Source organism: Corapipo altera, unplaced genomic scaffold (assembly GCF_003945725.1).
Source record: "Corapipo altera isolate COAL_440 unplaced genomic scaffold, ASM394572v1 64, whole genome shotgun sequence".
In the NCBI taxonomy this organism is placed as follows: domain Eukaryota; kingdom Metazoa; phylum Chordata; class Aves; order Passeriformes; family Pipridae; genus Corapipo; species Corapipo altera.
Genome location: NW_020884893.1, coordinates 11,358,371 through 11,384,421, shown reverse-complemented (window position 1 = coordinate 11,384,421; position 26,051 = coordinate 11,358,371). Strand labels below are relative to the sequence as shown.

The 26,051-nt window shown below is 44.8% G+C and overlaps 1 protein-coding gene across 3 annotated transcripts; it reads right to left on the bottom strand.

Annotated features, from left to right (window-relative positions):
- Window positions 1-298: 298 nt before the first annotated feature.
- YWHAB (tyrosine 3-monooxygenase/tryptophan 5-monooxygenase activation protein beta) lies at window positions 299-24,874 on the bottom strand. Of its 3 annotated transcripts, none has more exons than XM_027646356.1 (7): window positions 24,864-24,874; window positions 13,957-14,051; window positions 6,308-6,608; window positions 5,182-5,305; window positions 4,037-4,200; window positions 2,632-2,727; window positions 299-2,194 (listed from the first exon to the last, which is right to left on the bottom strand). In XM_027646356.1, the coding sequence occupies exons 3-7, from the start codon at window positions 6,599-6,601 to the stop codon at window positions 2,138-2,140; spliced, it is 735 nt and encodes a 244-aa protein (XP_027502157.1). In that variant the 5' UTR covers window positions 6,602-6,608; window positions 13,957-14,051; window positions 24,864-24,874; the 3' UTR covers window positions 299-2,137. The 3 variants fall into 3 exon arrangements, with proteins under 3 accessions (XP_027502157.1, XP_027502158.1, XP_027502156.1); XM_027646357.1 differs by lacking the exon at window positions 24,864-24,874 and adding an exon at window positions 14,275-14,318; XM_027646355.1 differs by lacking the exon at window positions 24,864-24,874 and having other exon boundaries at window positions 13,957-14,126.
- Window positions 24,875-26,051: the final 1,177 nt, after the last annotated feature.

The window sequence follows — 26,051 nt, the reverse complement described above, 5'->3', positions numbered from 1 at the left end:
CCTTTTACAGTGTGCTCAACCATACAGTATGTAATGACTCATGACAAGTTAAGGAGTTATTTAGAGTTGCATTTAAGCCCTGCAATGACAATATATTACAAGTATGACCTCAACAAAAAAAGAAGAGAACCAGTGTTTTCTGGGAGAGTGTGTGGGGAAGCCTCCTGGCAAAGGAATGAGTAATTTAGTATTTGGAAACCATGAATCAACTCACACAGTCCCCAAACTGAGAATTTAATACAAGTGGTGATTTTACTACCACAGGTTTTGCCACTGCCACAGACGACAGACACAACCAACTGATAAAATTTTTTTTTATTATCCACTTTTGAATTCTTTTACACTTTCCTGATTATTTTGTGTAAGGTGAAACTAGAACTGTTTAAAAGACATACACGAATCTAGTACATCAATAACCAGGTATTTCTTTTTTTGCTATACTATTCTCACAACCACGTGTGTGCTAGGCAATATAACCGTCACAGAAGCAAACTTTAGGCAGAATACTGGTCAGTAAAAACAAAGCGAAAAGAGCTACCAGATATACAGACAGGCTCGGTTCCACATTCACTACTGCATTTATCAAGCGCCAAGTATTAACTGCACAATTTGTTCAGCTAGTAGAGGGGAGTTTTAAAATCAGTGCATGAAATTCTCTTCAGCAGACAGATGGACAAACAGATGGATGCTATACCTAAGTGGAATGTGAAGGCAGGGGATGATACCGAGGGACTGATAGGTGACTATTCCTAATCTTTTCCACTGCATTATTCACGCAATTCTTATTAGGTTTTGTTTAATGGGACATGTTTGAAACGTGGCCAGGTGAGGACGTTTGGAGCTCAAATATTACAAGGTACAAGTGTTACAGATGTGTAGGTCTGCATTCCAGTACGAGATGGGAAATCCTGAATATTTGAGCCAGATCCTGGTAGAATCAAAAAGTGGCAGACGAGAGCTGAAGGCTGCAACAGCACTGGCAGCTCTCAAACATCCAAGGAAGAAACCTGTCCTCGGTGAGGCTCAGGCCTCAGCCACCATCCTGACATCACCCATAACCAAAGAAAGGATGACGCATATGTGGGAGTCCAAAATTGCTTTAATGGAGTTTAAACAGGTGAGAGGGTCAAGGATGAACAGAGTCCAATGGGAGAAAAATTTCTATAAAGTGAACTTAAAAGATGGCTCAGTGGATTACCTAAGAGGTTTTCAGGATAAATTCAAAATGGGAATACCATGGAGATTTTGACTCATCTAAGAGTAAAGTAATGCTAAAGTGGCAGATCACTTCATGGTATCATCCAAACTAATAAGGCCATTCAAAAAATTGAATCTTTTCCTATTGCAAGTCCATGGCAGCGAACCAAGAATTCTCACTACTGAAGAATATCTAAGGTGTAGTAACTAGGTAAGTTATTGCTGTGGGAAGGGGCTTAGTCATGCATGTCGTATGAGCATGAAAGCACTTTTAGAAGTCAAATCCCAGTTATCTGCCAGTGTAAAGAGTTTGGAAATCAAGCTGCTAACTCCCCCATTACCCTCCTCCCCAAAACAAACCCCATCCCCAGAAAGACAGGATTGACAAAGTGAGCTTTGGACTGAAAGCGGTGCCTCAGACTCGGTTACAAATGTCTACAGAGTGTGCCTGTTCAACTACCTCATAGCAGTGTCCCTAACTGGAATGCCATACATTGGATTGTTTTCCTTCCATGCCCCAGCGTCACAATAGAATCTCTATAACTTTCTGTACAACTTTACAACAGAATTGTACTTCGACTATTTTGGTGCCAGATTAAGCCCGCCAGAGTTACATAATTGATGTCTACTTTTCTACCAATAAAGAGTTTTGCAAAGTCAATTTGCGATCACAAAACCCGTTATCACAGTGTTCAGTTAAAAATATAAACACGGTAATCGGAACTGGAAATGTTCATCATAGGAAAGTTGGGAATGCCATTGGAATAACCGACCTCCGCTCTGGGTACACACAACACCAACCAACCGGTTTTACCCCACAGACAGTTTTTGCTACGTTGAGGTTGTGACAGTCGCTGTACTATTCTTTTTGCTTGTCGCACAAAGGGATTATGTGTAGGATATGGGGTGACATTGAACACAGAGTGAAGCGTGACAGCCGTTAGTTCTCTCCCTCCCCAGCGTCCCCCTCGTCTCCCTGGTTTTCCGACGTCCATAGCTGTAAGAAAATACAAATACGTGTTTGTGCTGAAAGCACACAGGTAACTACAACAGTCAGGAAGGGGAAGACAGCATAATTAGTTGTGTAATTTTCTCAGCTAAGAGCAATACAGAACTGAACTGAACAGCAAAGCTAAAGAATAACAAACTGTTACATGAGTGAGGATAACAAGGAAGAAACCAGCACAAGCTGGCAACATACACATAAAACTGGCTGTTGAGAACAAGCTTCACTTCGTGTTACAAAAAAAAAAATTGAGTTTGTTACAGTGGTTAACAAGTGATTTCTGGTCTGAACAAGCAAGTCTGGCCGGTCTGGTTACAAACAGCAGTGATCACATGCAGTTACCAGCTCAGAAAAGGCCTGGAATGGCACAGAACAGCTTCAGGGAGTGCAGCAGCCCAGAGTGCAGTGGTTTGCCCCACGGTACTTACAGTGAGGTTGTCCCTAAGCAGCTGCATGATCAGAGTGCTGTCTTTGTAAGACTCTTCATTCAGCGTGTCCAGCTCTGCTATCGCTTCATCAAACGCCTGAAAACATGCAAGACAGCACTTTCACACTCTGCTCTCTGAACTGCTTACAAATCTGGCACATTACTATTCAAATTCTGTGACAAAAGCTTCCAGTATTTTTCTTTTCCCACCACAAGAAGAAATGTAAACCAAACTGAGCACCAGACAGCCAGAGGAAAACAGAAATCTTCAGGGGTGTCCAGATTAAAGCCCAGAACAACTTCACTACCATTCGACACCAAATACTGAAGAGGCAAGAGCACTCTGTGTCACGCTGAAAAATGATTCACATAGCTTGAAGTCAGGTTTAAGAACAACACCTAAAAGCAACACTTCCATTAAAAAGGAAGGTCTCACTGGTTTAAATTGGCAGTGAAAGACAAAGGCACCATTACACTTACATATATACTGTACATGAGTAACTTGGCAAGAAAATGGAAGACAGGGATTTTTGACAGTGGGGTGGAAGGTTTTCAATTTCTTTTCAAAACAGCAGAGGAAATCAGGTATGTTCCACTAGACATTAACAAAGCCATTCTTCCCATCCATCTGTGACCCGTGAAAATCAATGCTGCAAGTCTGAGAGCCAGGAATAAGTGCTATTTCTTCTTTCAGGTTTCAAACATATGTAAGAATTTTAACTATAAAAAACAAGCAGGAACAGCAGCAGCATTTTACAGCATAACATCACTTCTTGTTACAAAGTCTTACTGAAGTGTGTATTAAGAACACTAAGATTCACCTAATGCCATGCTATTCGAGCTACTACCAGAGAATTTTCACAGACACAAAAAGCTCCACTTAGAAGGTTCTAATCCTATTTTAGAGAGAAGGCCAAGAAAAAAAGGATTCATTATTTGTTTGGCACAACCCACCATATAAGTTTATTTTGGTCTCTGGAGAGAGGGGCACACATGCACGTGGATACACAAGGACATTCAGGGTTACAAAGATGGAAACACAGACAACACTTCACCTGCATTTGCTAAGTGTTCAAATTTAAATAAACATTTCACTTTAGAAATGCTAAATTAATTCAAGTGTTTTCAAACAAACACATTCTAAGAGAATTAGGTGGACATTAAGAAGAGGCATTTTGTCTTCCCTGTCACTGGAACAGCTGCAGTAGCAAATTAGTTTGACCTAAAGCTAAGCCAGACCAGCAAACCAACTCACCTGAACATATACTAAAATGACAGCAGTTTAACGATAGCATTTTTAAACAATTTGATATGAAAAAGCATAATCATTTACAAAGTGCTACTGCAACCACTGCAATTATGCCCTCAGCCTCCACAAGTACTGGTGACATGGAGAGTGTGCTTACCGTCTTTGCCAGGTTACAGGCCTTTTCAGGGGAATTTAGTATCTCGTAGTAGAACACAGAGAAATTTAAAGCCAAACCGAGTCGGATGGGGTGTGTTGGCTGCATCTCCTTCTTGCTAATCTCAAATGCCTCCTGGTAAGCTTGCTGAGAGTTTGCTACCGTTGCTGCAAGAAGTAATTACAACCATATTAATGCACAGCACATCTCTGTACTTCACGGGGAAAGGGATTCTCTTCTCTGTGCCACCAGAAATTCAGACAGTCACACATGCACAGATGCTTCTTTCAGTGTTTGCAGATGTAGAAGCTCTCCACTGGTAGAATTATGAAGGCAGAAACATGTGCTAAGCTAAAGCTCTGACACAGAGAAATTAAGTTCAGCAGTTCAGTAGAGACTTAAAATAACATTTATTCAACAGAAATTCCAACCAATCTGGATGGACACAAACTCTACCTAAGTCAAAGTGTTCTGGTGTTAAATTATCAATAATAAATCCAGACAAAACCATATGGGAAAGAAGAGGTATCTAGACTACTGCACCTCTAGGGCATGAACTTTGTATTTCAGGTTGGGGTTTCAGAGGAGAGCCAACAGTCCCTTCCTGGCTAATGAGTAACAATAAGTTCCATACTGGCATAAAATTAAGTTTACAAGACATGGACTCCTTGTCTGAACTCACCAGGAGTTCAGCAGAGTCCAGCACTGCTTTACCATTTCAGAATTAACTGGTTTAGGACCCACAAACCCAATAACCCACATCTGCATGCAGGAAGTTTGCAAACAGTGCAGACTTGAGCCAAATTCATAGTTTAAACAAGAGATCAAAGGATTTTCCATGAAGAAAAAAAAACCAACAAAACCATTCTCCAGGAAAAGGATTTTATACTGCCATATATGCCTGAAAATCAGCTACTGTGGTCAGGGGCTGCAAGCAGAATTTGACTGAATTGATGAACATCTGTCAGTAACTTCTATTAATTTCAGTGAAGTCTTTCTCTAAAAGTGACTTGCACTGCATCCATCTTGAACACTACAGAGCAGTAGTGAAAAGAAATAAACACTCCACGTTAGGGGGAAAGAACACAAGTATTTTTTACACTTGATTCTGCTTGGCCCCCAGAATGAGAGATTTCATTTCTACTTACTTTGCTTATTGTCCCCAGATGCCACCTCTGAGAGGTATCTGTAGTAATCACCTTTCATTTTCAAATAGAAGACCTTGCTTTCTGGCTGCGTGGCGTTGACAATAAGGTATTTATCCAGGAGTTCCTGAGAAAGGAAACATCACCCTTTTTTTTAAATCCAAGCTATAAAAATAATGTCTGAAACAGAGCCTTCGTTACAATGGTGAGCATGAACTGTTCAAACATGAACAATGACTTATGTCATGACTTACGCAGACTCGTGTGTTAATCACTTTGCCTACTGTTGTCTACACTTTAAAAAAAAAAAGAGAAATTACTTGTAACCTAATCTCAGGACAGCTGAAAACCTGCTCTGTTGAGGCCACCCACCATTCCCTCCTGCAGAATCTAATGACTACCAGGGCTTACAACTGCAAAGATTTTCCTTAAAAATATACTGATGCAAACCCATGTCCACAGCCAAACTAATAAAGCAGCAGCTGGACATCAGCACATCTGGTCACTTCTGCTGCCACAGACCTGAATTCTATGTAGAGCTGTGAAATTATCCACAAGAAATAGATTCTATCTGCAGCTCCAGCTGAAAAGCTCAGCAGTGGCACAGTCAGCACACGTGAACTCAGAAAGAGATGTACAGACTGACTGCACTGACAGCAGCTGCTCCTGACTGATCTCACACAACCTGAACAGCAATAAAAGGAAGAGCAAAACCAGTTTGGGGGAAGAACTACAGACCTTCTCTATTCCAAAAAGGTACTAAGCAAGCCTCAGGATGTCAGCATTCATTAACAGAAGAATTTAAATGGTCAGCCTTTTAGCAGGACTCATGCCAGTACCCCAGATCTAAATTTGTTTTCATGGTGAACCACCCCCCAACCAGCAGCCAAGGGTCTTCAATGTGGCCTTGTTTGCTTTTTTCTGCTAAAAAAATATGCTCTTTTATAGCAAATTCCCCAAGAAAAAAGCTAGATGCCTTAGAAGCTGGAATGGGATCCAAGTACGTAGCTATGCAAAATTATTCCCCTGCTAAGGTGCTGCAGTGTCGACAGCAATCCTAAGATTCCTTAAGCCTCTCTGAAAAATGCTGCAGTACTAACTACTGTTATTTTTGCTGTTGGATTATTACCAGAACATCATTGCAGATATCCTGCAATTCAGCCTCGATTTTCTCACGATATTCTCTTCCCATCTGCTGTTTCTTCTCGTTCCTCTCTGTTTTCTGTTCAATGCTGGAGATCACCCGCCAGGACGAGCGACGGGCACCGACCACGTTCTTGTAGGCCACGGAGAGGAGGTTCCTTTCTTCGTTGGACAGTTCATGGCCCTGCTCAGTGACAGCCTTCATAGCAGCAGCCATGTCATCGTAACGCTCGGCCTGCTCGGCCAGCTTGGCTTTCTGCACCAACTCGCTTTTATCCATGGCTCTCCTGCAATCAGCGGGGAATAAAAAGAGAGAAAAGTGTCTCCTGGTTGTCCACACTGTGGAAGTTCATGCTGAAGGGTGAAGCAGATCTTACAGTCACTAACAAGAGGGAAATCTATAAATTCTAACAGAGTAATACAGAGGGTTTCCTTTTAAAAAATTACTGGACCTTTTGCCAAACATGTATAACTTCTATGTATGACTAATCACAATCCCAAAGAGATGAATGCATCATTCTTCAAAATGCAGCAAAAGTCATTAAGCACAGCCCTATATGAATCCGTTTCCTATGCTGGCCACAGCTCAATTTGGGAGACACTGATCCACTGTTCTGACCCTGAAACAACCAGTTTTGTTTTTGTTTTTGTTTTTTTTTTTGATGGTTTTTTTTTTTTTTTTTTTTGTTTTTGTTTGTATGTGTTTTTTTTGTTTTGGTTTTGTTTCCCTCCACTGCTAAACAACAGCAACTACTTAGGAGCACTGAAGCACTGGACAGCTCCTCCTGACACTGAAGAGCTTTGGCAAGCTACAGGAGGTGTTTCTGTGGGTTTACATAAACCATACCCAGTAAAACTGTAGCTGTTGGCAACTATGGAAAGCATATTTATACTGTTCTGCCAGAAAATACAGCTTTTTTTACACATGCATCAACGTACACATAATGGATCACTCTACACAGCTAGGGGGGCTGCAGCCTCAGGCTTTCAGGACCTTTTAAATAATACTGATGTTCATAAAATCTGAATGGGACGTGGCTCACATGATGGTCACTACCACAAAACAAATTGCTTATACGGAAACAATTTGTTTATCATTTCTGATAATGCAGTTTAGCAAGTGGAGCCAAGAAAAACACATCACATGACCACAAGGCCACTGAAGAGCTTAAGCAATGAAAGATGAAGTGAGTAAGGAAGGTGTTAGTGAGGCAGCTCGAGTGTTGCTTACTCCTACCCCACAATGCTAACACACAGTTAACTCAGCCACTGAGCCACCAGCCTCACACTCCATACACCACCTAGGGCCTGGCTCCCAGGAGAAATTAAACAAGTTTATTTGCCTTTATCAAAGCAAAGCAGACCCTGATACCTCACAAACTCCAACACACCCCGAATTCATCTGCAGAATTTCTGTAGGTTTGCAAATTCACTTTTGGACAGACCCAGAACTGTTATTCTCATCAGTACTGAGCAATAATTACCCTCTCCTACTCTCTAAATCCTAATCAGGACTTTCACTGCCCAGGTAAGTTTTAAGGCTGAGACCTAACAGCCTACAAAAACTTCTAGAAGAAAAATAAAAAGCAAACAAGAACAGTAAATTTACAGTTGCCTTCATAGGCTTCTGTTCATCAGAGAAGCATCTACAGCCCTATTAGAAAGGACCAACAGGCTGAAAGCCATTGCTGTAGCCTTTTCCCTGGCTCTCACCCTCAGAGATTCCAGTCTGACAGCTTCTGATGGAGAACATTTTGCACACACTGCTCAGCTTGTATTTTACTCCAAGTATCACCTACCACACTCTTATACAGGAAAACCAGTCCCTTGTACTAAATCCTGAACCAGGACAATGAGATGCAGACCCAAATTCCCCCTGTGTGTTTGAGCAGTTTCATACACTGCTCATACTGCCAAGGACAAGCCCCAGCTACAAAATTATTTTAAGATGAGCACATTCCATCCCTCCAGCTGAAGATACTCCAAAAAAAAATAAATCACCCAAGATATCATGTCAAACATTGTTATTTCACATGAAAGCTCCTGAAGTAAAACCAGCAACCAAATGTACCTGCTCTATATCTGCAAGTCTAACTCACTCCTGCTTGCCTTCGATCCTCTGTAGATCCTACTGCATCCAGCCACGTAAGGCACTCAAGGTAAGGATATGGAATGCTCAACCCAGCCTCCTGGAAAGGGACCTCTTGCAGACTGGTAAGTAAAGCTGGGCTGCAGTTCAGTCCCATTGCAAATACTGGGTTTAAACTAGTGGATCTTGGGATCTATTGAAAGGTGACACACACACTTCAGGTGGAAGCCCTCAACAAGCCAGAGTGACTTTGGGCAGCAGTGTGACAGGTTCTGGAGGTTAATCTGGTTCTCTCTTCACCGATAAAGAGTTCTCTCTTCTTTTGCCATGAGGATATGCTCTAATATCATTGGCTTCCACGGGCTTACCAAAAGGATAGCTCCTGACTGAAAAGGGGTAAGAGTGTGATTAGTGATGTTCACTTTTTCTCTCTGCTCTGAAGCCTATCACAGTAACAATGCAGACCAAGACCAAGGAATCATCAGACCCCTTCCCACTGAGAGAACCCATCCCACATTTCCCTGTTCAGTCTATCAAACCTCATAAACCACTCCCTTAACTCAGCAGTAATTGCAGACTGTGTGCTCAAGGCAGGAAGTAATTTGTGAGTGGCATTTCTCTACCCACTCAGTAACAACTGAACATGAGCAAAGTACACCTGAAGAATGTGTTTTACATTGCAAGGGCCAACTTTAAACAACCAGACATTTAAACAAAACAGTTTCAGAGCAGTTCTAGTTTCCTCACTGCCTGCACAGCTTCTAGAAGTATTTCTACTGCAAGCATCTTATCTTCTCATCCTCTTCTTATGAAATGTGATTATTACGTGGAAGCAGCCTGCTTGTTGAAGTCCAGAGGCAAGTAGCTCCAAGAGAGTTTACATTCTGCCATTGAAAAGTCAGTTTTATCTTTGATCTGCACTTTGCCAATAGTGGTCTAATCTGCAGACAAGTCATCTGTGCAGAATTCCATTCACAAACAACACGGAGCTTAGTTTTGAAAGGGCGCAGAGTTTGTTTTATCAAGCTCACTGACATATTTATATTTAGATGCAAGACAGTTCACAGCAGTCAATGGGTTCATACAAGGACACATGAAGGAAATCACAGAGGGAACTGCAGGGGCACAAAGACCTAGTGGATAAAAGAGATTCAGAAACCAGTTTAACATATCAATTATACAAGTGAAATAGCAGCACAAAGATCAGAATGTTGTTTCTCATGAAGCAACGTTCCTCAGCAATGTATCCAATTTATGCACATCTTAAATGTAACTCGAACCAATCACTGAAGATGGAGCTCCTCAGAACTTCACTGGCTTAGTTTTGACATAAGAATTCAGTATACAAGGACTCGAGTTTAGTTAATTCATCTTCATATCTGTACTGTTAGTAGGTCTGCTATGAAACACAAAGTATTATTCAATAATATGGATTTCACAGAATTTAAATGCAGTAAGAAAAGCATTGCCCACACCAAAATATCTGCTATTGACAGTAAGCCTACCATTATTTCCTCCCCAGGGTGCTGCATAAAGAAACACTTAAAATCCTCATTTGATTCTCCATTGCTTACCTTGTTAGAAGCTTGGAGAGAGCTTTGCAGAGCTATGCTGGCTTGAGCTCCAAAAGAGGGAAGTGTTTGCCAGAAGGAAAAAAGATACAAGGAAAGGAGTGATGTTTGAAAAGGCAAAGAAGCAACTATCAGTCATAACTGGTCCCTCCCAGAGAGGAGATGAAAGCCACGCTCTAACAATGGATCAGTGTGCCACAGTCTGAGACAAGCAAAGCCTAGAGCTAAAAATACTCCTAGGCCACACACAGAAGCCATCTACCAAAGGTTACCTGCAGCTAGGAGCAAAACACACAAAGGTGATGAACGGGAGGCTGACAGGAATGATCTATTCTAGCACTAATGCAGCCATGCCATGGCATCAAGGGGAAAAAAGGGGAAGATGGGAAAAGGTGCAGAGACGTGCAGATCACAGCCATGGAGGAGTCCTGAAAGTTCCCTGTCCTAAGCAGAAGATTCTGATATTAGATGCATTAACACATTTCAAATTCTTAAGACGCTGTCTTCTTAAGAATCTGTTAAGCCACAGCTTAGTAGCCCTCCAAAAAGAAGTGGCTGGCCACTGTTCACAAATAAGGAATACCAACCACTACCCAGCTGCCACAGCCAGCAGTACCAGCTGCCAGAAATTTGAATCACACTAAGTCCCACACTTAGAATGCAATTTTTTTGTTATTCTTTTTCTCTATCTCCCCTGTAGCCCAGAGCTCTTTCAATCTCTCTTACAAACACAGAAGAGCGTGTATGCAGGCACCACAAGTTACAAGTGCTTACTCCCACCCTGGAAAAGCTTTACACCTGTGTGGAGAAGACTGAAATATACCACAGAGCATCAAAGGTAAAGGTCAGAACCTGTAAAACTCATTAGTTTGTAGCTGCCTGAATCTTTCAGTGGAAGATGCAGGGAGAAGGGGATGGTGTGACCACCCTGGAACAGCCCCTGGAGTCAGGACACCCGCGGATCTTTCACGAGTGGATGGACACACAGAAAGGGATGTTCACATCCCAGTACCAGCTGAGGAGTAAAACATCCAGCTACTGTTCTTCAGAAGGCTGCAGGATCTTGAGAACTACACCTTACCATCTGCTCTGTAGCCTGCATTGTTTCCCATTCCGATGGGCCGTTTAGGGCAAAGCCAGAACGGATCACAACTAACTGTGTTTAAAGTCTGCAGAAATGAAATGAAAACTGGCACTGAAAAAAATTCTGCCTTATATAACATATTGAACTGACAGGACAATACTAATAAGCTTACGTTGGTCTGAAGTCTGCTGCTCCTGATGACCTGTTCTTCTCATGCTAATTAAGCCATCGATTTTTGGGTGCTGTTTTCCTCTCCATAGCAAGCACGAGACTCTATCAGACAAACACTTCCCCTTTGTAAAATACTGGTGAGAAATCAGGGTGGGCATGGGTTTGACATACTGGTCCCCACTGGGTCGAGTAGAGATGCAGGTTAATAGACCCACATGTTCCACTGTGAGAAAGGAATGTGGAACCAGACTGGGTGGAACGGGAGGCAGTCCTGCTGCCCAGGCACAAGCTCCTTTCAAATTCTAACAGGAAAAGCAGCAGACTGGTACAGAATTTGCAGCTCAAGATTCCAACAATATGTGAACGTACCTGGATTTGATTTCTGAATGGGCAATTCATTCTGAAATTAAACATTAATGTGAGGTGAGTTGTATTTCAAACTAGAGTTCTATAACTACAGAGAGTAAGAGCTTTGGAGACACTGTTTCTAACACAAATGGAAACTCTTTCTCCATAACTCAGGCACACACATGCTGACACAAGTATCTGCATGATGGGGATGCCATTCCCTGTCAAGAAAACACTGCCCCCAACATTTATTCTTTACAGGAAATCAATCAACTCTTTCCATGCAGTGCAAGAAACCTTCCTTGCTTTACTGCAGTATCAGGCATTTGATGTCATTACTTGTGTTTCTCTGTTTGGTTCCCTCAAAGGCTATCATGGATTGCTAAGTAACTGATTAGAAAATGAATGGGTCTGGTAAGATCTGAACAGTAAAATCTCACACAACTGTCAGAAGCTTGGGTATAGCAAGATCAGGATAATATCCTGCAAACATAATGAGGGAAAAAAAGAAAATAATTTCCCAGCTGTGATATTCTTGCTGACCTCATGCAGCACATAACTTTGGCCTCCTCTGCATCTACCCTGGCCTTCAGCTGACATCTTTATGCAAATGCTCAGGTAAAATTAACAGTCTGTAAAACCATGCCTCAACCTGCTCTGGTCATCTGCCATCATTACCTGTTGCTTTCTAAATCTGACCAATACAATTATTGAATAAAATGAAAACCAATGGTTTTCCATCTCCACAGAGAATTACAAAATGTCTGTGACCAGTACCAATAACGTGGGAACACTGATACTGTACTGATACCTTCAATCTAGTGACAGGAGCCTTCTTCTTCCCAATGCCAGGCTGAAAAGCTGAGCTCTGCTCCCTGCCTATGGCCCTCACTCAGGTGGAGACACGCTGGCACTTCCACAGCACAACACACTCACATGGTAACACCTTTTTGTTCAAACTAGCAGAACTGTTTTTGGCTAGGGTCCAGGTGGAAATAGTGAGTTAGCCCGAAAAATCTTCCCCCAGGCATAAAGTTCATGCCAAACTAATGTATTCATATCACAGGTAAATCACTTTTGTTAATAATAAACTGCCAGTATTTGTATTACAGGGTGGGGCAAGAAGTGTGGCCATATAACAGACACACTGCTGGTATTAGGATACCACACGGATCAGAGTACGAGCTTTTACCTCATTAACCAAATAATTATTTACTGAACTCCTCCTCATCTGAGTTTATTCACATGCAGCACAAAAAGCTGCATACTGGCACAGGCCTGCTCAGGAAAAAATAAAAAGACTCAACATCAAAATAGCAGAGATCAGAACATGCGGTACTGACATAATGGGGTTGAGAAAACTGCACCAGGCCCATCTGTGCAAGGAGTCTATCACTTTATTGGTACCAATTTAATAAACAAAATATGATACTGGGGATATTTTTGCAGTCCTTTAATACGAAGGGAGAAAAAGGCACTCGCATTCTTGTTGTCTTTTCTAGACCAGATCACAGCTCGTTGTTACTCTGAAATAAAAGTAAGCTCTCTTTTCATAAAAAAGTACTCAAATTTCTGACTAAGGTGTCCTGGGTGAAGACACAAATATTCCTCCTGCCGCTGAAGTCACAAAACCTTAATGACATTCTCAAAGCCTCCAGTATTTCCCCACAGGAATTCAGTTTTTTTTACGGTGCTGCACGATGTGCTTTTTGCTTTCCCACCGCCGGAAAAAGGTATTTTAACCGTTAATAAGCAACCCACCTGAAGGCAGCCAATTCATCTCGCGACCTTACACCAACCCAGCGGCCGTGTGCCGCTGTCACTCCATCATCCACCGGGATGACTGCACCTACCTCGAACAAAGCCCGTGAGCTCGGGGCCGCTGCCCGGCCTTTCTGTGGGCCGGCACCCGCTTGGGAGCAACCCCCTTTCCATTCTGGAGAGGCCTCTTATTCCCAAATACCACCCTATTCCCAAGCTGGGGAAAAAAGCAACAGTGAAAAACTGGGATAACAATAATAATAACGACGACGACGATAAAATAATTTCTGCTGCCTCCTATAGGGAAGGGAAGCACCGCTGCCATCACCTTCAGCCCCACCGCGGGCCGCTCGCACCCACCCCTGGATCTCACCTCGGCCTGGATCTCACCTCGGCCCGGTTTTTCCCTCTCACCCCCCCCCTGTGGGAGCGCGGGCCTTGCCCAGGTGAGCGCGGCCGCGCCCCGGGGCCCCGAGTGACTCACCGGGGCGGGGCAGCGAAGGGGCGGCACCGCCCGCAAGGGGCCCGGCAGCGGCCGCCGAGCAATGGCCACACCGTTACCCGGGGGGAGGCACGGCGGTGTGAGGACTCTCCCGCCGCAGCCCTCTCACCTGGGCGGCGCGCTGCGATCGCACGGGGAGGAGGGCGAACGGGCGCGGCGGCCGCTCGCACGGACACGCTCCGCACACGCTCACACCCTCTCTCTCTCTCTCTGTCTGTCTCTCTCTCTCTCACTCACACACACCCGCCCTGAGGGCTCGGCCCCGCTTCCGCCGCCGCCGCCGCGACCGCCCCTTCCGCCGCCGCCGCCGCCGCCACCACAGCGGGCACCGCCCGCCCGCCCGCCACGGCGGGCCCCGGTTGCCATGGAGACGGGGTGGGCCCGTGTGGGCTCCCCTCAGGGGGGTGAGGGGAGTGAAGGCCGGGACAACACAAATACATAAACACACAAATACACACACACACACAGAGAGAGGGCAGTGGAGCCCTGTGTGAGCCGGGCACACCTCGGGAGTTGTGGGCTCTTTGTCTCCTCCGAGCGCCGCGGGAAGCGCCGGGGTGGGAGCGGCGCTGGGTTGTTTGGGAGTGCGGCGGCTTCTCCGGCGGCAAAAGAGCCGGAGTTCCCGGTTTTCTTGCCGTTTGCCGCTGGTGGGGTTTTTTTTTTTGGGGATAAGAATCGAGGGATCGGTTAGGCTGGAAAAGACCTCTAAAGTCACAGGAGTCCGACCCATGACCCAACACTGCCTTGTCAACTCAGTGTCACCCAGTGCCAGCAACAAAAGAACCAGATTTCGTGATTCTCTTGCCGTTTCTCACTGGTGGTTTTTTTTTGGTTTTTTTTTTTTTTTTGGTTTTTTTGTTGGTTGGTTGGTTTTATAAGAATCACGGTTTCAGTTAGGTTGGAAAAGTCCTCTAAAGTGATAGGGGACCAACCCACGACCCAACACCACGTTGTCAACTCAGTGTTACCCAGTACCAGCAACAAGAGAACCAGATTTCGTGATTTTCTTGCCTTTTCTCACTGTTTGGGTTTTTTATTATTATTATTATTTTTTATTTTTTTTTTATTTTTTCTTTTAAATTAGAATCATGGGTTCAGTCAGGTTGGAAAAGACCTCTAAAAGTCATAGGGGACCAACCCACGACCCAACACCACTTTGTCAACTCAGCGCCACATCCAGTCTTGCCTCAAACGCCTCCAGGGACAGTGATTCCAACACCTCCCCGGGCAGCCCATTCCAAAGGGAGGAGCACAGGAGGATCTGTGTGCCCTCATGGAAGTTAAAATTTCACAAATGCTTTGAATTGCGAGATCACCTTGAAATGGTGCTTTAGTAGCGGCTCCTCCCTACAACTCAAGCTGCATGTTTTCACTGAAAAAAATGAGATCCTTATCGGCTACATAAATTTTATGCAACTGTAATAAGCGACATTTTCTAGAGGAATGGGGAGAGAAAGCATTTTTGGGGCATGAGGAAAAGTCTGGCTTGGTCTTCAAGAAGGAATCCAAGGAAAAGAGTTCAGTTTTGTAATCCGTATAATCCTTTTGGATAAGAAGTGACAGGACACACAACCCCGTGCTCTGCTCCCATGTCTCAAGTTTATGGCAGCAGCACTTGTCAAAGTGTTATTATTGGGGCTGAAGGCGCTCGGTTCAATTACAGCGTCCCAGAGTCCAATTTTCTCTTCTGCTTTCAGATACAGTCCCGGGCCCATCAAAGTGACTGTCAGATTCCTTTTCAGTGATGGAAGGACTTCATTAGCTTCCTGCTTAGTCTTGGTCCAAAGGTTAATTACTTTGGAAAGTCAGAAGGAAAATTACTTGGCACCCACAAGTTATCTTAAGCTGCAACCACCAATTCAGCTCCATCAGTTATTGTCATCGCTCTCTTTCTTCTTTTCTAGACGAAACTTGTTTTTTCCCCCTGATCTTCCCAGTTTCTGTCTGGGCCGTTCCCAGTGTTCTTGCTGAGGCCTTGTGAGTGCTGATTCACGGCAGAATTACTTGTTTTCAACACTCCTATACGTGTATCTGTATATCATGCTCTGTTTGTAGAGGTGTGCTGTTGACACCTGTTCATTTGTCTGCTGCTGTACCTCCCCCAATCTCCTCACCTCTCTGCCCATGTTGTCACAGCTCGTGCCTCCTACTTCAGCGAGGTGCACCCAGCTCTCTTCATACTGCTCCTTCAATCAGCCCAGTTCAAATTCCAGTCATCACTGCTGACATACTTGCAATCCTTCTCAACTGGTATTTTTGAACTGTGCACTTTCCATCTCAATATCCAGGTAGGACAATTCCAGGCTGTGTAGTGACAGAGGTGAAGTACCACCCTCTGCTTTCACAGAGCTCCTGTGCCTGAGTCCCTGCTGGGGCAGGGGCCACTGAGACATAACTGTGTTAAAGATACAGGTCATTCCTCCCCGAGCTCTTCCTGCCCTGGGGTCTTCCCAGTCCTTGTGTACCTGGAAGAGATAGGCAGTGCACCCTGCAGTTCTTCCAGGCACAGACGGGTGAAGGCTGGAACCAGCACCAAACCTCAGCTCTGACACACGTTGCAACAGCAGTGAGTGGTTCAAAGTGTCCCCTCTCAGAGGAGGAAGTGCACATTGGCTCAAAGGATCTGAGACAGGAGACCCAAAATTCTGTGCAAGAACAGCCTCTACCTCAGGGACAGGCTCGATCCCTGAGAAAACAAGCCCAACAGAGAGACCAGCCTGCCAGGCTCTCCAGCAGCACTGCTCTGTGTTTTCCCAAAGAGCCGCATTTCAAGTAAATAAGTGTGAGGTGCAATTGGAATTTGGGCTTTAGCAGCTGGTCAGCATTAACCTTATTGCTCCAGGGAGTGCTGAACAGCTGCACTGAGAGCACTTGGTGCACTCACAGTGAGCTGCAGCTTCATGTAGAATAAATTCACGAGAGAGGAAATCGCACTATTCTGCTCGGAGGAGGCAGCCCATGGATGAGATGGAGTCCCCTGGTTACAAGGACTGTGAGACCCGAGTTCTTTCCTGGGTACATCACAGGCTTCACCTTTGGAAGCAGCCTCTCTGCAGGCAGCTGGGGCTGCAAGGACAGTTTGTTCCTGTCTTTTGCAACTGCTTCACTACAGAGGATTTCAGGCTCCAAAACTCTTCTCTAGCACTAAGTTTACTTAACATCAATAGCAGTTAAAAGAGGTGGAACAAGCTCTTTGTCAGAGATGCCAGTTGCCAAACAGGGAGGGCTGGCTCTGCTCCCCGTGTGAGCAGCAACGCCCGAAGAAGCTGTTTCCAGCAGATGGCACAAGAGCTTGAGCTGCTTCCATCGCTGCTCTCAGCGGCACGTACCTGCCCTCAGGTGTGCAGCTCCTGGCGCAGGAAAAGCGAACCTGAGATTTGTACTAAAATACTGGATTTCAACTGATAAACCTTCATTCAGAAATACAATCCTGATGAGTTGCTCGATTTTTGCGATTTTTTTGGAGGTAATTTTTTGTTGAAAGCAAAGTCTCAGCTGCTGTGGGTACCAGAAGCAAACAGTTGATGGCACTGCACGATCGCTGTCCCTGCAGCTGATGTCTCCCTGTAGCCTGTCTCTGAATGAAAAGGGAAGGTGTTACCCTTCCGTCACACTCTCAAGATGTGACCTTCACCTTCTAAGTGTGTTTTATTTCTTGAATCTCCTGGTACTCATTTTCTCCATGTTCAGCTCTATGTGTGAGAGTGCACAACCTGGACATTTCAGTTGTTCTAGAGCTGGATCTCATGAATAACTAAATAATGGATTAGGTGATGGATCCCAAATGGAACTGGCGTAGTGGTTATGGCTGCTCTGCTGGAGCTGAGGGCTGGGATGGATGTCTACCAGAAGTCTCATCAGTATATTAAGAATTCCATCATTTGTCAGTGCTGGTTGTGGTGTACTTTGAACTGTACATGGTGGAGATAAGAAGTAGACTTGTAAGGAAGCAACAAGGGACACAAAAAAGGAAAAATATTTTTTTTTCCATTAATATTTCTGCAATATGAAATAAAAGAAAAGCTCCAAGGGAAAAATCTCTGCATTTCTTGTCTGTCTTGTATTTTCTCGGTATGTAAGCTGCTTGTGGCATTACAGACTGCTGTGATGAAGTTAAAACTCAAATTAGCTTAGTTAGAATTAAATTTTCAACCAAACTGGGATTGGGGATAAGCATATTCCATAGGATAGAACTATTATTAACTTTAATTAAAGCAACGAGCAGCAGGTTTTCCTCATGGTCCCTGCCAGCTAAATGCTAGACTAAATAATGCTTTGTTTGGGCATCTTTCAGTTCTTCCTTCTGTCCAAGGAATGCAAGTGGTTTAGTGAAGCTTCTCCATTAGATGCAATTTGGATCGAAGTCAAATGGCTGTTTTAATTTGAAGGTGTTCAAAGGTCTGAAGGTTACTTTAGAGAGTTAAGAGCATAATTGCAAGGGAACTTATAAGAAGTAACTGTGGGAGAATGAAAATATAAATGACCTAAATAGTATAAAATAGTATGATGGGAAATATGGTTGGAACAAATGTCTTGGATGGGATAGGAATTCATCTCCAGGAATGCGATTTTGGCAGTAGTGTCCAAAACAGAGAATGCTATTTCTGTGGAAATGCACTGAACTCTGGGTCATGAATAAAACTCAGGTAATTTATGTTCTGCTCATAAAAAGTGGCAGTGAAAAAAAAAAAACCAAGCAGAAATGGAACAGAATATATTGCTGTAAATTTTGTAGCTGCTGAGACCTGTAGAGCTGTTGTGTACATCTGATGCCAGGTAATGCCTAAGAAAAATTTAAGCCAAGGAACACACAGCAAATCCTTCAAAGCTGCCAGCTCAGTGACCTGAAGGAAATCCAGTTTCGAAGCAGCATGTGAAGAGAGGTTTGAAGAGGTGGCTTCCCAAACCCTGAGCTTTATTTATTAGCTGTTTCTGACAAGCCCTAAAGAAAGGCAAATGTCTCGAAATGGCAAATTTTGAAATTGCATGGCAAGCATTCATGTTATAGGAAACTCTGATCTTTAGGAAATACCAATAGTGTTCCATTTCCTGCTTTCTCATTCTTTTCTCTCTTGGTATTTAATACCAGTCTGCTGTGCAGAGCTTCCCAGCCGGTGTCGGTTCCAAGGCTCGGCTGCCTGGGCCCTGCAGAGCTCCAGCTTTCTCACAACCAGCTATCTTCCAGGTGCCTTTGAAGTGGGATTTCTGCCAGAAAAGTAGCTATGGAAGAAATAATCCTCCCTGTGGTAATCACAGCTGGGTCTGCTAAAATTTTGATAATGTTTCACCCCTTGGCCAGGTGCAGGTCAGCTGGAATTCTTCATGGGGAGAGACACATCCAGAGGAGAAACCTCCATTTGGCAGAAGGATGGATCCCTTTGGGGTTTGGTGAGATCAACTTAGGCAAGTCCAGGCCCTTTATGGCAAATGTGGGAGAAATCTCTCCTTAATACATGGAGTGGTGGAGCTCCTTCTTTGGTATAACACAAAGGGGAGCCTGGCATGACGTTTTCTCTGGATGTCTCCAGGGAAAGGCAGCTCCTCTCACAGCAACAGAGATCTGTTTCAGGGCACACTTCAAAGTCCAACCTGGGTTTTTAGTGTTTGCTTTTCTCCTTTTAAACAAGATCTGTCCAAAGGACTAAGATCTGAAGCTTAAAGAACTGTGCAAGCTGCCTGGAGCTCCAAAGAGTTCCTTTATAATTAGTATAAATGCATGAAATATTTAACCTTCATCCTGTGGAAACCCTGACTTTTAAAAAAGAATTGATGGCATAGGGTGGAGTTTTATCTGCTCCTAAATAGGACAACGATTTCTGCCCCAAATCTCAAATTCCAGTGTGCAATGAATCAATTGCAGAGGAGGGGATGACTGTTCCTCCATCTCCCCGTGTAATTGACTCTCAAAAACTTGATTTTTCTCAGATGAGTCAGGGTGAGAGCTCTGAAGTAGCACAGCTCCAGCTGGATATCTGTTCTTATTCTGGTTTGTGGTTCAAGGTGTCTTTTCTTAGTAAGCACCTACCACTAGACCATTAATAGTTTGACAGTCCACAGCTTCTAAGGAAATGCTTACCAGCATTCAGAGCTGGAAAATAACTCAGCGAACGGCAGAGACCTGATAAAAGGATTAATAAATCACAGCTCCGAGAGCTCTGAGTTCGGTTTTGTCTGACACTGGCTCTAAGGATTATTTTCTATATCCACTGCTCTTAATTGCTTTTTCTCCCTGGAAGTTTCTGTGCAGCTCTGGGATGGACTTTGGAGAGCTTTCCCAAACAAGCTGAACTAGGTTTCTTCCTAATTTATATTAAAACTCTGGTCCTTAAAGCAGACATTTGTACCTGAGCTGTACTGAGGCGACTGATAAACACAGAGGGTAAGGGGTGACACCTTCTCTCACTTCCATCACAGCAGAAGGAGAATATTTTTGCAGAATAAAACTGCCAACCATTCCAATCTAGCTCTGCTATTCCACTTTTACTGGAATTGTTCCGTCTGTTTCTCTGGAAATGAAAGTCTGTTTTTACTCCTGCCACCTGCTATTTCCATATGAAAAAGCTGTTTCGTTATAATGAAGGTACCATTTCTCCCAAGGGCAAAGTAAGGACATTTCATCACACTGCTTTTCCTGAAATCTCAGTAACCACATTCAATATGTTACTAGATTTGATCTACTTTTTCACAAAGCTTAAAGCCTTTCAGGGAAACCTCGAATTCTGTCTGTGGGTATTAACAAAACAAAATGTCATTTCCCTGCTGAGCCGTAAGACAGTCTGATCTGGCAAAACAAAAAACAGAATATAAAATCAAGATTCACTTTAGCTACGAGGCTTATCCAGTGACGAGCACGGGGAAACCACAATATGATTTCCAAGCACAGACCATATTTGTATCCCGGGTACGAGTGAACAACACTGTAACCGAAAAGTTCCTTCGTGCTGACCTCTTGATGTGAGCAATGGTGGGCAGCTGAGATGGCCAGAAGTTGGTCTGCAAATCAGCTTTCTGCAGACTCACTTGTGCTTTTTCAGAAGCTGTTTAAACTGTCCCTTGACTCCAGGGGAAACTCTCCAAATGAGTCACTTTTGACACCCACCTTTTAACAAACCCCTTGACATCATGACCCCCTTTCTCCCAGCGGTGTGGGTTAGTCCCATATTCCAAGAACAGAGTAAGAAAACAGTCAGTGGCCACCTGAGTTTCTTCAGCAGGATTCCTAGAGAAGAATCAGGGAAAACTGATCCTCCTCTTATCATTTGTGTAGATGAAGTGAAATATAACCCATCAGAGAATGTACTCTGGAGAGAACAGGACACAAAGGAGTTTATAATGGAGTTAGTTTGATGTTGCAGGCTTGGATTCACTGCAGGAGATTCCCAGCTGGCTGCCCAAAGGCTTTGGTGTGGGCCTTTTGCTGGACTTTCAGCTGTGCCTCAGGTCACCTTTTCAGAGCAGCACAGACACAAACACGAGTTAGAAAAGCTCTCCACGGTTACAAAGCTCCTTTCAGCTCCGTATCCTTTCTCCTGGTAGCCTGGCAATCCCTTGGGCTGAGGTACACTCTTTCCTCTGCCCAGGGTTAATAGGTATCATCAGGGATGGAAAGGAACAGGCTGAATTGAAGGCTGAATAGAAGACATAGATGGTTTTTTTCTCAAATTCCCAGAAAGCCATCAACTGTCACCAGATCACTGGCCAGGATACTACAGCTCATTGGAGACTATCCAGGTTCAGAAAAACACACCGGGAGTGCTGCTTCTTCTTTGACTCCTTTAGGTTCTTGCCTAAGATGAATCCTACAGAATAAAGACTGAGGCCCATTACAGCCTGAGGCTTTCTTGAAAATCCCAACTGCGAGTTCCTTATTCATATCAAAGATCTGCCTGGTTCTGCAAATCATCTTTATTTCAGGCCTGATTCATTTATTGAATTCTCACAGCTCAGCCAAGGGCCCAGGCAGCAAATGGGAACATGTTAACACATTCACTCTTGGATTGCCAAAACATTATCCAATTATCTGTGCTAATGCCAGCTGCCTTGGAACACAGAAAGCCCTTAATAAAGAAGCAACTGTGGTAAAGAAATGATAAAATGAAAATAGCAGAAGATGGCTCCCGAAGCTGGGTGAGATGGAGATGCAAAGGAATAACAAAACCACCACAAATGCATACCTAAACATCTTGCAAATGTAAATATGTTAAGGAATGAAGTCGTTTTAGCCCCAGGAATAGAGACAGAGCGTGCCTTTTTGTTTTACATCAGTTTGCCAGTTTTCTTGGAGGAAGAACCACAATATTGCTGTAAGCCCTGAACTACAAGTGCTACAGCCACTAGATGTCCCAGAGCACTCAGACTGCACCCATCAGCTGCAGACAAAGGGGAGGCAAACTTGGTGCAGGACAGAGGATGTCCTTCAGCAGGCTAACTGAGCATATATATATATATGCCCTTCTTTAGGCCTTATATTGTAGCTGTGATGGTGTGAGGAAATAAGGAATCTATACAGATGGACCTAAGGAAGAGCTTCTACATCCCAAAGTTGGTCTTGCTTTTTTTTTTGTTGTTACCTTAAAGCAGGGTACAGCAACACTGCTCAGGGAAGCAAAGTGAGATGGAAAAGCCAACACTTCAGTGTTAATAAGCTCCTCAGAGTAACAATATGGAAGAGCAGAAGACAAGTATTCCTGCTCTCGTCAAGCCAGGGTAATCATGGGATCTGCACGTGTGAATAAAGGTACAATGTCAAGTTGCTTTTCTTTTCCTGTTCCTCATTTGTGGTTTAGTGTCTTTCCTCAGCAAGCTGCAATGCTGCAAGTTTCTATACACACCTATGCTGTTCTGTGTCCACTGTTTCTCCCTTCATTGAATTGCTTTGCTGTAACATTCAGGAGTGTTCTGATCCTGCAGTCGACACAGGGGAGTTGTGAACAGCTCACTAAGAGTAAAGACAGAGAAAATGCCTCAAGTGTGGCTCGTGTTCCTTCCACATAAAAGTGTTTTAGAAACAAAACCTGTGATATTCCCAAACCTGCCTCTTTCCTTCAGCACTCACTTGCCAATCAGTTGCTTTTTCTTCACTGTCAGAGCAGTAATTTAATAACACATACCAGGAACCAGCCAGCATGTCCAATAAAGGAACAGAAGCAATTTAATGTGATTCATGATCAGTCACAACTAAGCAACAGCACTAATTTTTTGGCATTCATTCCTGGGAGTAAGGATTCAAGCAAAAAAAGATATTCTTGATTAGATTCAAAGGAAGTAGAGGAGTCTGAAACCCCCTCACAGGCAGAAAGGAAGGGAAATGAATCCAGCACCTCGTTTTTGTGTGACCTGTTGCACTGTTGGATGAGGAGGGAGAAAGGGTTGTGTTGGAGAACTGTGGTGTTGCCACTTGCCTCCTCCAAACTATTCCTACCAGAAGGTATAAAACATTTCAGAAAACAAGGCTGGATGTGATAGTATAAGGTTTCTTGAAGTACTGTGATCTCTTGCTTCCTTCCCATTGAATATATCAGCTACTAAGCAGGGTGAGATAGAAATGGGGTTTTGGAGGCAGGAAGGTAGCATGGGGGCATCTGCCCCCCATTCTGGTGCAGAATGGTGGTGTCATTTGTGCTTGGCAGCTCCTGAGGATGAATGAGAGAGAACTAATGAGAACATCAGGAAGAAACCATTTATTAATGCCTCCCTTGGTAGGAAAATCCATCGTGTCCTTCTCCTGCTCCTTCTACCTTACTTACAAGTCAGTGATACTGGGTGACATTTTTAGCTTAGTCATTTTATCAAGGCTGTGAGATAAATCACTGCCCCGTGAGGGAAATGAGCTCAGCCACATTTATAACAGTGTGGGGTCTCATGAAATCTTAATTTAATGACCTTTGAGTAAGAATAGAGGCAAATCTACACCCCTGTCAGGGGCCATATCCTGGACTCCATCAAATCCTGTCATCTACTTCTCTGGCTGTTCTGAGCCTGTACTGCAAATGGGCCCAGGTCTCAGATGATCCTCTCCTTTATTCTGATGGGAATGCTCAAAGAGTTCATCTCTGCAGCCAGAGCTGCAGGCAGAGGGATAAAGCCTCTTCCCAGGAGGCAGCAGTGCCAGTCGAAGAGCTGTCAGTAGTCAGGACTGCCAGGCAGGGGCTTTAGCTGATGCTTAATGCCATCTAAAAGCAGGCAGGGAGGGGAGAAGGACAGGCTGCAGTCTTGCTCTTCTGAAGCTTGTCTGTGACCGTAGGAGCCCAAATCAGGACCTGTTACAGCTTTATCAAACCACAGTCATCCAACAAAGCCGTCAGTTTGCACCTCAGTCCTGGGGAAGTCCCAGGGTAGGCAGGAAGCAGCCAAGCCTCCATCAACCAAAGCACAGTGTGGGCTCCTAAGCAGGTGAACTCAGACTGCCCAGGCTGTTACACTCTTCTCGTTGTCAGAGGACTGCTGTTACTGTCCTTCATAATAAAGCCCTTTGATGCCTCTTTATCTGCCCACTTCTCTTTCTATGACCAAACCTCCGTGGTCTTCTCTGCACATATATCTGAATAATGGAAGAAATCAGAAGAAACCCTGAAGCACCAGTGATGCCACTATTCCCGTGATCATCATTATTTGTCATATCTACCATCAGTTATGGTTTGCTTGTGCTGGGTCTTATCCAAAAACATGGGAATAAGATATTCCTCGCCAGAGGGAACAGAGAGTGCAGTTTAGGATGTGATGCAGCAGATGGGGGTGGTCCAGACTGGCAGGGACCAGTGCTCCCTGTTCAGCTGTGTGTCAGATCTCTCTGGTCCTGGGCAGGAGGAGCCCTGCCAGCCAACGAGCCTCCTGCCTGGGAGGAAGCAAAGATAAAGTGTTTGGTGTTGGCTCTGCCCAGAGACAGGGAGAGGAGCGCTCCTCAGGAGGGGAGAGCTGGCTTTGCCAGGAAGCTGAACTCCTGGGTGGTGGGACGTGGCTGTCAGGAAGCCTGGCCAAATGTCTCAGAGAGCTTGTGACGTGGCACTGCCTCGCCACCACACACACACCATCTGCCACCAGCCATCCCCAGGCACAGCCTGAGCGTGGAGCTGCTCTGCCAAGCAAGGCTTCGAATCAGCGCCAGGAGAAGGAGGCCGGGAGCAAATGCCACCCCACGCAGGGGCTGTGACATGAGGTGGGTGGGCTGCACAGCCTCCTGCAGGCCCCCGGCGTGTCCTAGGGCTGGGGCTGCTCAGTCTGCCCAGCACCCAGCACTCACAACCACCATCTCCACGGGGCAAAACGGCTCCAGTGGCTTCCTCACGGTCAGAAGTCTGAGGAAACCTCCATAACGAGGAGGAGGAGGCAGCTCAGGGTGACACACTGACTCCGTGCTGTGCTGGGGTGGTGGAGCACGTGCAGGTGTGACCCCTCACACCTTGGTTTGCTCCAGGAGGTTTGGAGCCCAAGTCTTCTGCCGGCACAGGGTCTGTCAACCTGCCAGTTCCTCTGCTGACCTTGTTCCTCTTCTGCAGCTCAGACACCTCTGGTTTCTCCATGGGAGGCTGCAGGACTGAGGCTGCCTTCCATCCGCAGCATGGCCAGGGAATGCACACTGATCCCTCCCACAGACGCACAAGAAAACCCGGAATTGGTGTTTGTTTTCTATAGGGCCTGTCTACCACATGTGGTCCATTGCCTTCTTTCCTGGTACAACTCCCATGGAACTGGAGGAATTTGCCATTTTAAGAGGAAACAATTATTGACGAACACTAAGGGTGTCAAAGATTTTACTCTTCCCCACCCTCTCCCTTTCCTCTCCCAATCTTCTTGCTGTTGGAGACAGCCATCTGCTCTGCCTGCCCCAGGACTCAGCCCTTGGGATAATAATATCTCCAAGCAGTCCTGAGCACAGGAAAGCCGTGAGCCAGCGGAGTCTGTGAGCACCAGAATGAGGAAGGCTCGTGGGAACCGAGTGAGAAAATAGCAGGCCCAGCCTAATCATCCTCTTGGAGCACTCCCATCACTCGGGAGGCTGAGACCGGCAGCGGAGAGAAGCTGCTCTGGGTTATCACTGCTGCACACAGAGCAAACCTGTGCCAGGCATCTCTCTCAGCTCCCAGGCTGCTTGGCACCTGTCTGCCACCCAGCTCAAATCCAGAGACTTTGCATAAAAAAGAATGCCAGTCTTCTCCAAGTGCTTACTACTGAGTTCCTTCCCAGGAAGGAAAACGTGGCTTTCTA